This window comes from Paramisgurnus dabryanus, chromosome 17 (assembly GCF_030506205.2).
Source record: "Paramisgurnus dabryanus chromosome 17, PD_genome_1.1, whole genome shotgun sequence".
Taxonomy (NCBI): domain Eukaryota; kingdom Metazoa; phylum Chordata; class Actinopteri; order Cypriniformes; family Cobitidae; genus Paramisgurnus; species Paramisgurnus dabryanus.
This window is the reverse complement of record NC_133353.1, coordinates 5,090,519-5,106,067: the sequence shown is the minus strand read 5'-3', so window position 1 is coordinate 5,106,067 and position 15,549 is coordinate 5,090,519. Positions and strand designations below refer to the sequence as shown.

Sequence of the window (15,549 nt, the reverse complement as noted above, 5' to 3'; positions counted from 1 at the left end):
AACTCTCTGAAAATGTGGAATCTGAGGGTGCAAAAAATCTAAATATTAAGAAAATCACCTTTAAAGTTGACCAAATGAAGTCTTTAGCAACACATATTACTAATAATAAATACATTTTGATATATTTATGGTTGAAAATGTAAAAAATAACTTCTACATGGTCTTTACTTAGTTTATTTATTTATAAAGCACACAACTACAGCGCAGGGCTGCCCAAGGTGCTGTACAGAGCAGATTACATCATAAATAAACAAATATAAAGAAGAAATAAATACATAAATTAAAATTATGGAACGTTCGACGTAAAATGTAATATATAACACATCACTAAAAGAAGCAGAAAAGGCTTTAAATAGTAAGATTTTAGCTCATTTTTAATAACAGACAATGACTTTACAGCCCTAACTTGGTGAGGTAATAACTTAATATCCTAATGATTTTAAGTATAAAAATCTATCATTTTAATCCATAAATCTGTATTATTGGCTATTGCTACAAATATACCCATACCTATTACTGGTTTTCTGGTCACATTTAGGTTTGTATGTTTTAAAACCTTTGCAACTTCGTTGGCCAAGAAAACAATAAGAACAAAATTAAACATTTATTTCAAGCATGGAATACAAGCTAGTTCACAATACTATGTTTTACTCTAGGATATGATAACAAAAACATAACCATCTATTATTTAGATTTTTTTATAATTTATCCCAAACATTACCTATTACAAATGCAATTTGTTTATGTATTGCACAGCTTGATAATGAATTGTTTATTGTATCCCATTGTATTATTCAGGAGGGGTGTGTCGGTATGAGGTCATCATAATATGTTTTACTATAATGTTTTATTTGTGTGCCTCTTAAGCAAAGTGTGCACATCAATCATTCTGTCACAAGAATCACAAGCCATAATGCAGATGCTACAGAAGTAAGATTTTTATCATTGCCTCACAACCATGGTTTCAATTTTATGTTTATAGAGAACACAATGTACTTTATTAAAAAATAAAGGCATGAAGAAATAGGTCATTTAAACAATGAACATCCAAGTTTTAGGTAATAAGTGTCGCTTGTTAAATCAAGCCACTATTATTATTCTAAATTCTTACTTTAAAGGATTTGAAGAAAGGGCCTTTTCAAAGCAAGAAAATATCAGAGGTATTTATAGGTGTGCTCATTTTGCATTTTTTGATTTAGCAGATGCTTTTATCCTAAATGACTTACAAATGAAAGAGCGTTTAACATTTTGTCTAACATTTGGATCAGTAACCACCTAGCAACCACTCAGAGCAGCCTAGCAACCGCACATCAATGCACTGCAAATTTTTCCAGACTCCTTAGAAACTGCATAGGAATGTCCTAGCCCTTATATTTTTTAAAGTATAAAATATATAAAATAAAACTAAAAATATGGATTGCGATGGCTGGTGCTTAAATGCGTAATCAGCCTCATCATCATTGCTGATGTCTTTTAGGTCAGATGTGGACTGGAATACGCATCATTCTGACTAGAGAATCCAGAGTGTCGTTTCTGATTGGCTGGAAATGACATCATTGCAAAGTTACCAGCGATGATCAGGCATTCCTTGAAGGCTCATTGCCCCCCCTCATTCCAATCCTTACAGGCTGTGGTTTGTACTCCGAATTGGATTTTCAACACACAATTCCCAGAATGCATCTGTTCTTTGTTATCGTATACGGGTGCCTTGCTTGCTGCATTTTCTGCTCTGTTGCCATGTGAGACCCTGTATGCATGCACACCACACTCCATCTAGCAGACAGCTGGATGACATCATCGGCGAAGTGCGAGTCGAATAACAGATGAGAGCCGAGTCCTGCTGTCTCCCCTCCCCCCCGCAGCCCGTTTTCAACTATCACACGCAGCATACAAAACCAGTGTGGATGGGTGGGGGATCCTTTCTGTGGTCTTGCACGATTAATCTGCTTATACATCATTCGAGTGCATTACATCAGCTGCAATAGGTGTTTGGTGATCTTTTGTTTTGCATGCAACCATATATGGAGACAGGTGATTTGGTTTTGTACAATAGGGTATGTCAGAGGCTCGTTGTGCCGTTGAGAAATAAAGCGGGTACAGTATGTTCTGTTCTGCCATATTCAACTTCCATATCAGACCACTGGGAGCATTTCCATCTTTACCGTACCTGAGAGAGTTCACATGCGCTTGCAGTCTACACGGCAAACAGGTGAAGATAAACACATTCGGATGCAAAATTGCTTCTCCAAATCATTTCTTTCTGTGATGTCATAGCTCACACATTTATGAATCCCATTTCATCATTGCCATAAAATACAGCCAGAAGTGTTTATTTGTCAATTTCAAAAGATACAATTGGCAGTAAAATGAGGTTTATCCCCCAAAATGAACATTTTGTACAAACTTTCTTTTTTTTAAATGTGAAAACTTTAATAATTGATTTGGCACAGAACCAAAGCAACAGATGGACTGACGGGCTGTTTAAACAGGCCCGGTCTTACTGCATCCAGACAAGCATGTTGGCAAGGTTACTGTGTCACAGTCATCAAATATCCATCCATGAGTGAGAAAATGACACACAGCTATCTGTCCTCCTCCGTTTTTAGACGTGACATTTCAAACAGCTCCAAATCCAGACAGAACTGGCTTAGCACACGATTTTGCACTTAATCGCTTTCTAAACTAAAATGAACCAAAAAAAGAAACACACTTGCATGCAGAAAAGCCAAATTTTAGCTTTTATATTTAGGCTGCACTATCCGAAGCGCCTTAGTTTGCATTCAAGCTATACATTTTATGTATAATTGACCTTTGTGCTGCTAATGCAATGCCCTACCAACTGAGCCACAGGGACAACCTGTACTTACATGTTAATGTAGAAATATGACATCATTAATGTAAGTGTAATAAAATAATCTTTTTTAAATGCTGCATTTTACTTTATTCAAAATATAATATAGCATTACGTCTGCATATAACCTGCATAATTCCCACCCTTTGAAATCTGTATTCATTTCACAACAAAGAGTTAACCACCCCCTATCTGCACTCCCAACCATCCCAGCCCATCAGAAGCCTGCATCCCTCTCGACCAATCACAGAGCTGGAAGGTGATGTCATGCTTTATCTAGCAGAGGTGGTGCTGATGCTGCCAGGTTGAGCATCCAAACAGCAGCAGACGGTCAGACTGAACGCAGCGTAAAGACTCAAGCAGAAGATTACGACACTTAGCCGGTGAGTTATTGTAAATGTCTTATAATGGATGCTGTTTAATGCTTTTGAAGGAGACAAATGTTTGCATTTAGAATTTTACATTTCAAACTCTTTTATTCTGTTTATTTGATGCACTTCTGTGCATCTGTTTTGCATTTAAGAATAATGCATGAATTGCAATATGTTTTTATTTGTACACACTTAAGTTGTTTTTTTCATGCATGGTGGGCATGCATTATTAAATTTGTTCAACTTTTTAGTATCTTAATAAGCTGAACATACTGTATAGTTATTGTCAAACAAGATTGCAGTTATGCTATGCATAAATGTTCTTCTATTGTAAACTCCATTGCATAGTGCAAAATTAAGATGGGGGGTGTTAGGTAAAGTTGTGCATTTGAATATATGTGGTGGTCCCGCAGTGAGCGTGCTCTGATCGGTAATGTGGGTGGTATTGGGAGATGTAATTACATGTTGATGGTGCTAAAGGCCACAGCCCCTCATAGCGCTGCACCCCTCTGCGTTTTAAAAACAGCAAGCACTTATTTCACCCACAAACAAGTGGGAGGTTATGAAAATGGCATGGTTGTGTGAATCATAACCGAAAAACAAAAGTGTGCATGTACACCTCTTAGTACTAATTTCATTTGGCATATCTGCGATAAAAATCTGTAGTATTTCGAATGCTTTTTTGTTGGGTTGTATACCAAAATATTTGTTATTAATTAAACTGAGTTGCAGGAATAAAATTCACTTTTTACATATATGCAAATTTGGTGAACATCACTGTGTTTAGATATCCAGTGAAGTTAAAATGCTGAAGTTAAACCTACAGAATAAAATTTATCTATGCCCTTCATTTTATGTTTGAATGTTATCATGCATTGGAAATGTCACAAGATGGTAAAGTTCACGATGTGTAGCTGTTGCAAGCGTGGGAAATGAGGGGGCACGGGGACGCAGAGGCACAGCAGAATAGACAGAGCCTTAAAGAAAAGGGCGCGTAGGATGATAGACAACCCTCAGCCCTTAACAAGTCAGATTATTTCACAATCTTCTTGCGAACCACTGCAATCGAGTACGTTACTCTTGGCTTCATTTGCTGGATCCATAAGGTTTTGAGGTTATTTTGTGTGCTTCAATATAGGTGTGATGTGCACTTGTTAAGTGTAATGATCCCTCTGCACCTGCTATAGGCAAAATGCTGCGATGGCTAAACTATAGTGAGACCTTTATTTGAGGACAAAGGCATATCAAGATGAATCGATTGAATGGTTTCTGATGACATCATCTTTTTTGTCTCCTTTAGGAGGTGACTTTGAAACGCTATAGCTGTGGGACGGAAAGATGACTCTGGCAGGTAAGTGTGCTGCACAGATCCTCTTGTGAACTTATGTTTTGATGTATAAGCAAATTGTATGACATCAATGGCGTTAACTTAAAATATCTCTCTTTCTCTCTGTCCTCTTGCAGCATACAGAGAGAAGATGAGAGAGCTCCCTCTGGTGTCTCTCTTCTGCTCTTGCATCCTACCAGAACCTCGAGAAAAGCCCGCCAAGAAAACACAAGGTGATTTTATCTAAAAGCTTGAGATTTTCAATGTACACATACATACATACATGTTTTACATTGATGTATTTTTTTACATTATAATTTTGTGACTTTGGTTATCTGTTTGCACTTTTCAGATGTCGTGGACCTTAACCTGGGCATCATTAAAGATATGGAGGTCATCGAGCTTAACAAGCGAACATCAGGCCAGGCGTTTGAGGTCATCCTCAGACCACCATCCTTCGATGGACAGAGGGAATTTCACCCAACCTTCCCACCCCGCAGGGACCCCTCACTGGAAGAGATCCAGAAGAAACTGGAAGCGGCTGAGGAAAGGAGAAAGGTGAGAAAAAAGTGCCTTCTGTGCAAGATATGGTTAGCAATGATGCATTTTTAGCTTGATTATCCTGCATTTACTTATATATTGTTTCTTATATTGTTCTCCCGCCCCATCAAATCCCTCAGTGTCAAGAAGCAGAGCTTCTGAAACATCTGGCCGAGAAGAGAGAGCATGAACGCGAGGTGGCCCAGAAAGCCATCGAGGAACACAACAACTTCATCAAGATGGCCAAAGAAAAACTGGAGCAAAGGATGGAGATGAACAAAGAGAACAGGGAGGCGCACATTGCTGCCATGCTGGAGCGTCTTCAGGAGAAGGTACAGCCAATATTGACATCATAACCTGATTACATTTTTAAGGGCGCAGTGTGTAATTTTTGTACCTTTGGGGATATCAAATGTAATTGCAGTCTGCTTATTTGAGTATTCCAACATAGCAACATTAGCCTAAACCAGTGGGTATTAAACTCTTCGGAGTGCGCCCCCCGTTGTGTAGGGTGCATCCCTTTGCGGCCCCCAAAAGAAAATTGAGGGAATTAACTAAAATTAATCTTAAACTTAAAAACTGAATTAAATAGGGCTGTCGAAGATTAATCGTGATTAATCACATACAAAAGAAAAGTTTGTTTTTGCATAATATATTTGTGTGCACTATTAAATTATTTTGTATATATAAATACACACACATGCAAAAAAAACATTATATATATATATATATATATATATATATATATATATATAGATAGATAGATAGATAGATAGATAGATAGATAGATAGATAGATAGATAGATAGATAGATTTTTTTATATTATATATAAATAAAAAAAATATATACATAAATAAAATATATATATACATAATAATTACACACAAATATATTATGCAAACAAAAACTATATATTTTATAAACTATATATTTTATTATTAGTATTTATTTTTTTATATATTTATTTTTTACATTTTGATATTGTTTTATATTGTATATAAATAAAATATATATATATATATATATATATATGAATAAAAAATGTCTTATATAATATAATAAATATATGTAAATATATAATAATTACACACAAATATATTATGCAAACACAAACTTTTATTTTGTATGTGATTAATCGTGATACATTTTTTGAAAGCTCTAGGATAAAACAAAACATATAAAATAATACAATGTAGTTCTCTTGGTTGGTAGCTATATTTCATTACACATTGGAACCACTGGCCTTAGTAATGGCTTAGGTGTTACCATAGTTACACCCCAAATCTGAGCCTTTGGTAAGGCCTGTTTGTCCTAACCATGTAAGACAAAGTTTCGAAAGCCTTTTTGGAAAGAAGTATGTTTGCTCCATCTAGTGGTACAAAAATTACGCACTGTATCTTTAAATACCCAATGAAATGAAATGTATTTCTGTATCTTAGCTGGTGCATTCATTGGTTTTGTCCAAAATGGCATCATGAGCTATAAGCAAACGTATGAAACCTACAGTAAATGAAAAATTGGACATCCTAAAATCTTGTTGACTATGCAAGACTGTGAGTGCCATTTGGGACAAGCCCACTATTTAGGCTTCCTTTACAAAATGAGCTATTATTTAATAGTCTTTCCTCTTTTCGTTTTGTTTTAACAGGACAAGCATGCTGAGGAGGTGAGGAAAAACAAAGAACAATTGGATCTGGACTGGCAGTAGAATGACAAGACCGTTTATTTTGTGCAAATACAACAGATCCTTATCATAAGCAAATCATTACAAGGCCAATCTTAAGATATTTTGCAGCCAAAGCAACAAACATGCTCACATTTGCTGCCGCACAAAACGCTTTATGTATCTTGAATTGGACATCAAGATTTTAAAGCCATCATTGATTTGTTTGCCGTCAAACTGTGTTTGAAAAACCACACACTGTACTTATAGTGAGTCATTTATGTACAAGTCACCATCCTAGTAGTTTTGCATGTACTGAACAATGGTAAAAGCAAGACATGGTGAAACTAAAATGTGCATTTGTGTTATACGATATGTGTACTGTTGTTTCATGTATACGTACTTAGAGGTGATGTGTACTTAGCACGCTAGTTTTGCTTTGTATTTGCACAAGCGTACCCTTAGCTAAAATGATCATCGAAATGTTAGTGTATGTTTGCATGCTTTGACGCAGTTGATAAAACATATGAGAAGCCATTGGTGTGTGACTGTGTGGTTTTTGTCCTGTCCCTAATTGCTATATCTCTGAACTTTATGTTCCAGGTGCCTTGAGGTCTTCTCACAACACACGCTGATCATACAGGAGACCTTTCGCCAAAGGACTGAATATCATGCTGAGCTTGTTAGCTTGGAACATAAGAGATTACCAGATTATGATATAATATCATTGTAAGGTACGATGGCCGCGTTGTCAGACGAATAGTGTATCGGCCAGCTAGCAAAGACTTTAATCCGAACGATACAGAGATGTTTGTGGTCTCTGTGTTGAGCTTACACGCCAACAGTGCCAAAACGAGTGTTTGTGAGTGATGTTTGCACAGTTTTTGCTCATGTGTCTTCTGTTTTGTCCTTAAGGGTCTATTTTTGGTAAACTGCTCAAGCTTTTGCCACTGTATATATGTTCACTTGCCTCACGATCAGCTGGCATCTGATTTGGCTATATAATGCAAATGTACAGAAATTGTGAGATATATTTTAGAGGCAGATGGAATTAAAGAACTGCTGGTACAGTTTTGTCCGTGTGACTTCCTCGGGATCATTGTGGATCTTGAATTGTACCCGAATAATGTTTTGAAGATCAAGGATCAAAAAATATAACCACCATACAAGCAAATGTTTGTCATTTTTAAATAATTTAATGCATTAGCCACAGTCTTAAAAACAAGCTAACAGCAATAAATAAATAATTTATACAAAATTAATTTAATGTCAAACTTAAACAAATTGTTTAAAAAAACAGTGATAATAAATAAATAGCCCACATATGCAACACATTTATGATGTCATTATAAATAAATTAATTAATTTAATACTAATATTTGTGAGTAGAAAACACTAAGTCACAAACAGCACAAAATTTAGCATAAATGTAAAATAAAATAAAAGTTTAGTGATGATAAATAAATAGCCCACATATGCAAAAACATTTATGATGTCATTATGAATAAATTAAGTCTTGTAATACTGATATTTTAACAAAATCTAAGTCACAAACAGCCCAAAATGTAACTCCAGGTTCAAACATATTCAACATGCGGCCGAACACATGTGCAGCCCACCGAGACGGTTTTATACTCGGGTCTGAAGGAGTAGCTCTGCTTGTCACCATGAATTCTCCTCAGGACCAGGATTTGACTGATAATGGGTTTGGATTGGTAATCGTGGACCTCGACGCCATTGATCAAACATCCGGTCAGCAAACATCTGGCCTGTGCAATGTGCTGAGGGTACAGGTTCTCATCATGCATGAACCTAAAACAAAATGAATCATGGGATATTCTAGGTTAGTGTTGGAAACAGCCACATCGTAACTCTTACAAGCAGCCTATCTAATACTATTTAGCACTGACAGACAGTTTAGTGACTTTGTGAAACATTACTAGCCTTCCACATGATTAAAAATTGCTAGGTTATTTTCAACCCAGCGTTGGGTCAAAAAGAAATAAACCCAACCTATTGGATTGTAATTTAACCCTTGCTGATTTGTTTAAATGCAATATAAACCTTTTCTGGGTTAATTTAACCCAACGACCAGTGCTCAAATTGATTCAAGTCTTCACCATGACATAGCAGCAAACCTAAAATGGCAACCTTTGAATGCAGATGAATGATTTATGTAACATCGATACAAGGAAAAGCAATGCAAAATTTGCAGACCTAAACTAGATCAGAATTTACCTTCATAACAAACAAAAACAAAAAACGGGTTTGTCAGCATTATCTTTACTAAAATAAAAATATCTGAGGGGACCCCCCAAGTATAATTTTGACTTCTTATATGGGGTCCCTAATGCCTTATGGGGGGTCCCAGATCCCCCAGCCCCCCTCAATTCGAGCACTGCCAACGACTATCCCTTTTTGAAAACAACCAAGCATTTTGAAGAGTTCTCAAAACTTAAAGACTTACGTGTAAGTCCATGGAGAGATGGAGTCATTATTTATTGGACGAATCGGGTCGGATGAATGTCTGACCTCTGGATCCAAGACCAGTCGATATGATGATGGATGTGATGGCCTACTCTTGAAAGGTGCCGCCTCGGCCCCAAATGATATTAAAAGTCCCATCATGCAAGCTACCTGAAACACAAACACACTTTTAATTTATGATATACAGTAGTTTTAAGTAGTCCATAATAGTTTTTTAGAAATACTTACTGTGAGGAACTGGATGCTGAAAGTTGTTGACATGGTTGCACTCTTTTGTCACCTGTGTTGGTATTAAATATCGCCTGTACTGATGTACTTCTGATCTACTGTACATGGTAGTTGCAGGTTATATATAGGGGCCTGTTCGTGTATTCGCTGTGGTGTAGGTGCACTTCCTGTGATGAATCCTTTGATGGGACATTTTCTGCCGTGTCATATCATTGTGTCAGCAGAAATGTTTGGTGTATTGCGTCGCCACAGTACAATCCCGCACCACAATATAGCTTCTCAATCACGTTTAAATCTGATAACATCTTGGTTTATGAATTAAAGACATCAACAGTATGATTTCAGCAGTTGCGTTTATTTAGATGCACTCACATAATAATGCGTTTTGTAAAAAACAAGAAAATTAACTTTCCATTCCCATTAACAAGGGTAATTTATTGTAAAAAAAAAAGAAAAGAAAAGAAAAATGTCCTCCTACATAATGCAATCTCATCATTAGATCATTAAAGACTTTAACCTGGATTTTGCAGACAGGATGAAATGTTTTGCATTGTGCTGTCTTTGCAATAAACAACTCTTGGTTTGAGGTTTTATTATGTATTGCAGTGACATTTATACATTTGTAAATGTTGCTGAAGTATCCAAATACTTTATAGGCCACAGTGCACCTATAAGCATGCATACGACACTAACCTACTTTACATCTAACATGCACTCAAATCAGACGGTATTAATTTTATTTTCTATTGATTGTGATTCGGTCCATTATACTCATTCGCCAATGCTTAATTCTGGTGACCTCAATTTGTGTGGTTTTCAGAAAGTCATCACGACATGGAGATTTCCGCCTCATGACTACAATTGCTTGTAACTTACAGATGCATACTTCCCCACCTGAGGTGAAGGTTTGATTACGTTAAATGTGGTGAAAATCGGTGGTCATTCTTCCTTACTTTTCTTCATGTGAATCAGAAACTAGGGGCTTTCATAGGCAAAAATACAGTAAACATTTTCCCCAGTGATGATGGGACAGGTTATCCTTTTTTCCAAAAAATGTAGCTCCAAACCATATGACTTCAAGTGACCTTAATATCTGGAAAACACAGCTGTTGAAACACATGTTAGTACCTCAAAGGTTACATTTAGTACACACATCTGTACCTAAATACCTACTTTATTATGTTCTTACCTCAACTTAGAAGAATTAATACATACCTTTCTTTTTTCAATGCGTGCACTTAATCTTTGTACAGAATGTGTTAGCATTTAGCCTAGCCCCATTAATTCCTTAGGATCCAAACAGGGATGAATTTAGAAGCCACAAAACACTTCCATGTTTTCCCTATTTAAAGACTGTTACATGAGTAGTTACACGAGTAAGTATGGTGGCACAAAATAAAACGTGATTTTTGTAAGCAAATAAAAAAGAGAACTATATTGTATGGCGGATGAGCACTTCGACGTTGGCGCGCAGTATCATCATCACTCCTGACTACTCCCCCTCTTGCTCAAACTTCCGAGGTCCAAGTGCTGCAAACTAAGTGGTCTTCCGCCATACAATATAGTTCTCTTTTTTATCCGCTTAAATAAAATCACCACGTTTGGATCCTAAGGAATGAATGGGGCTAGGCTAAATGCTAACACATTCACAACTCGCCGTACAAAGTACAAAGTGCATGCATTGAAAAAGGATAGGTATGTATTAATTTGTCTAAGTTGAGGTAAGAACATAGTAAAATATTGAAAACAGTGGTGTTTTCCTTTAAAGGGTACTGCCCCAGTGACAGCTAGGGACCATTTTGACCATTTTTTTCTGACAGTGTCATAAAACCAGATTACGCCAAACACCCTTTGTAAATGTGACACATGCTAGTGACCCAGATTTGGGACTTCAAACGGTCTAGGAATCCCTAAAACATTTCAGTTGGTCTAACTAACATTAAGGACCGTTCGTGGTGACCCAGATTTAACCACATATTTGGAGAATCTTGAAATAATAGAAATTACCAACCTTCGTTACTAACTTCCGTTACTAATTTCCACCAATCGTAATTGGTTACGTCATGTTCATAGTTTTACAACAATTGAAAGCACATTATGATCTTTTATACACCGTCAGAAAGAAGGTACAAAACTGTACCGTATTTGTCACTGCATGGGGTGGTACTAGGGTTGCCAACTTTCTCACTTTGAAATACGTCACAAAAGGTGACCTGTCGCAGCAGTGCGGATATGGTTTTGTGTAAACAGTGTCAAGTCATTTTTCAAAATGATAGCTAATCACCTAATTAAATATTAATTTATAACTCTTATGCCTTGGCAAATACGGTAGGTTTATTAAACGTTACAGCAGGTACTTTAAAGGTACAATTTGTAAGATATTTGCAGTAAAACGATGTCATCAAACACAACATTTAAAAAACTTGATTACTTTACCTCATGTGTAACATGATTTCTCGTTCCCGTCTGATTGATGGGCATCAGCGTTTTAGTTAAAGACAACCAATCCCATCAGTCCACGCTGCTTCAGAGCATCATTAATCTACGGCATTGTTGATTTGATCTGGCGCCCTCTAGCGGCACGGATAATACAAATTGCATCTTTAAACACAGTTCTTTCATTAAACCATTACCTTTAATATCTGTCTAAAACAAAACAATTGTGACTCCCGCACTAAGTGGACAGTGGATGACATAAAGTGGCTCTTCTGTATGATTTCTTGAATCCCTCTCGCTGGATTTTGATGTAATCTGCCTCTCGGTTGTGGTACCATGCATGAAGTCGAACAAGCCTATTGTATCAGTCTCTGGTAAGATCATCGTAGCAGTTGAAAAACGGGACATCCCATATGGGACAAATAAATTAGGCTTACGTCCCGGCTAATCCGGGACAGTTCGCAACCCTAGGTGGTACCCTCAAAGGTTCCTGTTTGTACTTTTAAATGTTGTACCTTTCGGTGTATAATATGCTCCCTTAAGACCTACTGGGTACATTTATGGACCAATTTTGTACCAGTTAAATGTTAGGGGTACAAAACATTTAAAGTTTCTTTAATTGTCACTAGGTTATGCAATGTAGTGAAATGTTTCTTCGGTAGTTTCTCATTTCACAATGCAACACTGATAACAACATGATAAAAACAAATAACCAATAATATATATAATAAACTCTAAAAAAATTCTGGGTTATTTTAAATCCAGCGTTGGGTCAAAAAGGGAGGTTCTCATCAGCTGGGTTAAAATTAACCCAGAAAATGTTTAGATTTGCCCCAACAATGGGTTAAAACAACCCAGCATGGGTTAAACTACAAGCCATCATGCTGGGCTTGTCACTTTTTGACCCAACGCTGCGTTGAAAAGAACCTCACGTATTTTTGAGTGTACAATTATAAACATAAAATGTAACAGGTATATATTAATGGGTTAAAAATAAAGGTACTTATGTAATTCACATCTGAAGAACCTTTTTGTTTCAAACAAGTTTTTTGTTTTATTCACTACCCAGGACTTACTAATGCTATAATAAATGTTTCTTAGAATTAATTTTTCCTTTCATCTAAAAAAAAATAATTGAGGTCAGTGAGATGCTGAGTGGCTTCCGTCGCTGACTGTGTAAATGGTTTGTCGTCAGTCATCTTGAAAGCAAACAACAAACAGTATGTAAGGAGGATTCCCGCATTAAGGCCCGCCACATCAAAGACCGGCATAATGATGACATAACGCAGGGTTAAGCCATAATACACCTGTACATTAATGAAAGCCACACGCTCTTTGCAAAAATCTTTGTGTTTTTTTTGTTTTTGTTTTTAATAGCTGATTTAGTTAAGCACTTTTTCAAAACTCATTCTTGCATATGAAGAGCTAGATAAATGCCTTTGACCATGCTGCTGAAATGTCTGGCGAAATAAATGCTGCTTTTAAGATGCATTGACAAAGTTAATAGTACTTAGAGACCTACAGTATAGTACAGTAACGCCACTTTTAAAAATACCACATGATGTCACTGAATGATGTTTTTCCAAGCAAGAATGCATCTTGTGTACATTCATAGTTCTGGATTTTATCAGTGTTGCTGTTTAGACTTCTCCAAATAAAAAATTTAAATTGATAATCATTAAAAAAAAAATTAAATAATCTAATTTAGGATATTGACCAAAAAAGGAGCTGATTTCTAAGCGGTCTTTGAACCAGTTATGTGGGTGGTGAAAATAGGACGACTTGCACTGTAGCATTCATATGCTACTGTTACCACAGAATGAGAGTATCAGTGAAACAGATCTTTCAAGAGCGCTTCTCACTATGATGTTAGGATAAGCCTCCATTCTTACCAGTCTACCACAATGCCTGTATAAGCATATTGATACAACGTTTCACCTTAGTGCCTTGTATTATATCTTGAGGTACAGTGGAATTTACCGTGAGAATCTTGAGATGGCAAACGGTTTGAAGATGGTTGTTCAGATAATCGACTTTCATTATTGATATTCAGCGTTCTAACCAGTGCAAGCCTTTAATTTTTTGTTTACTCATGCAACTTATTTCATGCAATTTATTGTGGGATTTTTTTGTCCAATTGTATGGATACAGTAAGGTATGTTTGGTGTTCAGATTTACTGCTTTACCATGATAATTATCTTACCCATCTAACTTGTTTTATTTCTGGTGAGATGGATTTAAACAGACTAGTAAATACTAAAAATAAATAACATTAAACATTAACATTAAATATTGTTACATATATCATATGGAAGGTTTTTTTGGTCTTTTTTAAATTAATTAATTAAATTATAAAATAATTAATTAAATTATAAAATAATTAATTAAATTATAAAATAAAAAATAAAATCGCAAAACATGTCCCAAATTTGAAAATGAAATGCTAAAATAAAAATTTAAACATTATATTAAATTATTTAATTTTCATTTTTAACGTGATGAAGCATCATTCCGGCCAAATTGAAAAATTAAATTAAATTGATGATTTCACATTTCATTTTCAATATAATCTTGAGTCAAGACTGACAATTTTAAAATAAAAAGGCAAGCTTGAAAAGGAATCTGTAAATATTTTTTTAAGGGCTTTTTATTCATGCCCAAGCAATAATAGGGACAAAATTAAAATAAAGTTCAGTTTTAATTTTATGTTCTCTTTTATTTATTGGTTTTCATTTTCTTTTTCATTTTCGTTTTCATTTTCGTTTTCAACTTGTATGCAAATTCAATGTTAATCAGTGGGTGGGGTTTACTTGCTCATTAAAAGGGGATTGGCTGAAGCAGCATAGATAAGTGAAGCAGTGTTGCCAAGTCAGCGACTGTTTTGCCAACTTAGCGACTTTATTGCTACATCTAGCGACTTTTAGACCCATTTAGACAAACTTAGCGACTGTTTGGATTAATCCTAGCTTCACATCTGTACAGAGAAGCTACTGTTTCGCATGTACCGGCCCACGAGTGCTGGGTGGCGCTGTCTCGGTGAAATGTGCGTCTGGTGTCTCTGTACATGGAGCTGAGCAGCAACATATTAGACAGTACGAGCTGACGCGTGGATGAGATTCGCGAACATTGTTTACATGTCAAAGGAGGAACAAACAATAAAAAGGGGCTGGTCCACTGTTATATATGTGCGTATTTTCACACATTTGATCCGGTGAGGCGTCAGTCATTCTCATCAAATGCATACACATAGCACAGTGTGATTATCGTGCAATACATATGCCAAATTCCGGAAAGTATTGCCGTATCATATGCTCGCAAAATTGGAATTTTGGCTTATGTATAGCACGATAATCACACTGCGTGTTATTTGTATGCATTTCATGAGAATGGACATACATAGACACGTCACTTACTTTTGCAGCGGGCACACTGGTACAGAACAGGCCTTCAGCCTTTGTGACGGGGCTCAGCTTCGGCCCAATTTAAACCCTTCATCCTCATGTGTTACGCTGATTTGTGAGTAGGGCTGTGACCGTAAAGGATTTTGTTTTACCGCGGTGAAGAAGCAACAAAATCACGCGGTTACAGCACAACAGGAAGCAGTAATCTTATATATTATTAAAACGACAAATTATATTAGCAATA

The 15,549-nt window shown here is 36.2% G+C and overlaps 2 protein-coding genes across 3 annotated transcripts; one reads left to right on the top strand and one right to left on the bottom strand.

Moving 5' to 3' along the window:
- Nucleotides 1–3,093: 3,093 nt before the first annotated feature.
- On the top strand, nt 3,094–7,807 carry stmn4l (stathmin-like 4, like). 2 transcript variants are annotated; one of them, XM_065253428.2, is made up of 7 exons: nt 3,094–3,234; nt 4,523–4,573; nt 4,687–4,782; nt 4,902–5,107; nt 5,230–5,421; nt 6,739–6,756; nt 7,357–7,807. In XM_065253428.2, exons 2-7 carry the CDS (start codon nt 4,561–4,563, stop codon nt 7,363–7,365), a joined length of 534 nt encoding a protein of 177 aa, XP_065109500.1. In that variant the 5' UTR covers nt 3,094–3,234; nt 4,523–4,560; the 3' UTR covers nt 7,366–7,807. The 2 variants fall into 2 exon arrangements, with proteins under 2 accessions (XP_065109500.1, XP_065109491.1); XM_065253419.2 differs by lacking the exon at nt 7,357–7,807 and having other exon boundaries at nt 3,102–3,234; nt 6,739–7,290.
- Nucleotides 7,808–8,075: 268 nt separating this feature from the next.
- On the bottom strand, nt 8,076–9,601 carry il17a/f1 (interleukin 17a/f1). Its single transcript, XM_065248916.2, has 3 exons — nt 9,469–9,601; nt 9,221–9,390; nt 8,076–8,565 (listed from the first exon to the last, which is right to left on the bottom strand). Exons 1-3 carry the CDS (start codon nt 9,499–9,501, stop codon nt 8,331–8,333), a joined length of 438 nt encoding a protein of 145 aa, XP_065104988.1. The 5' UTR covers nt 9,502–9,601; the 3' UTR covers nt 8,076–8,330.
- Between the last annotated feature and the right edge of the window lie 5,948 nt (nt 9,602–15,549).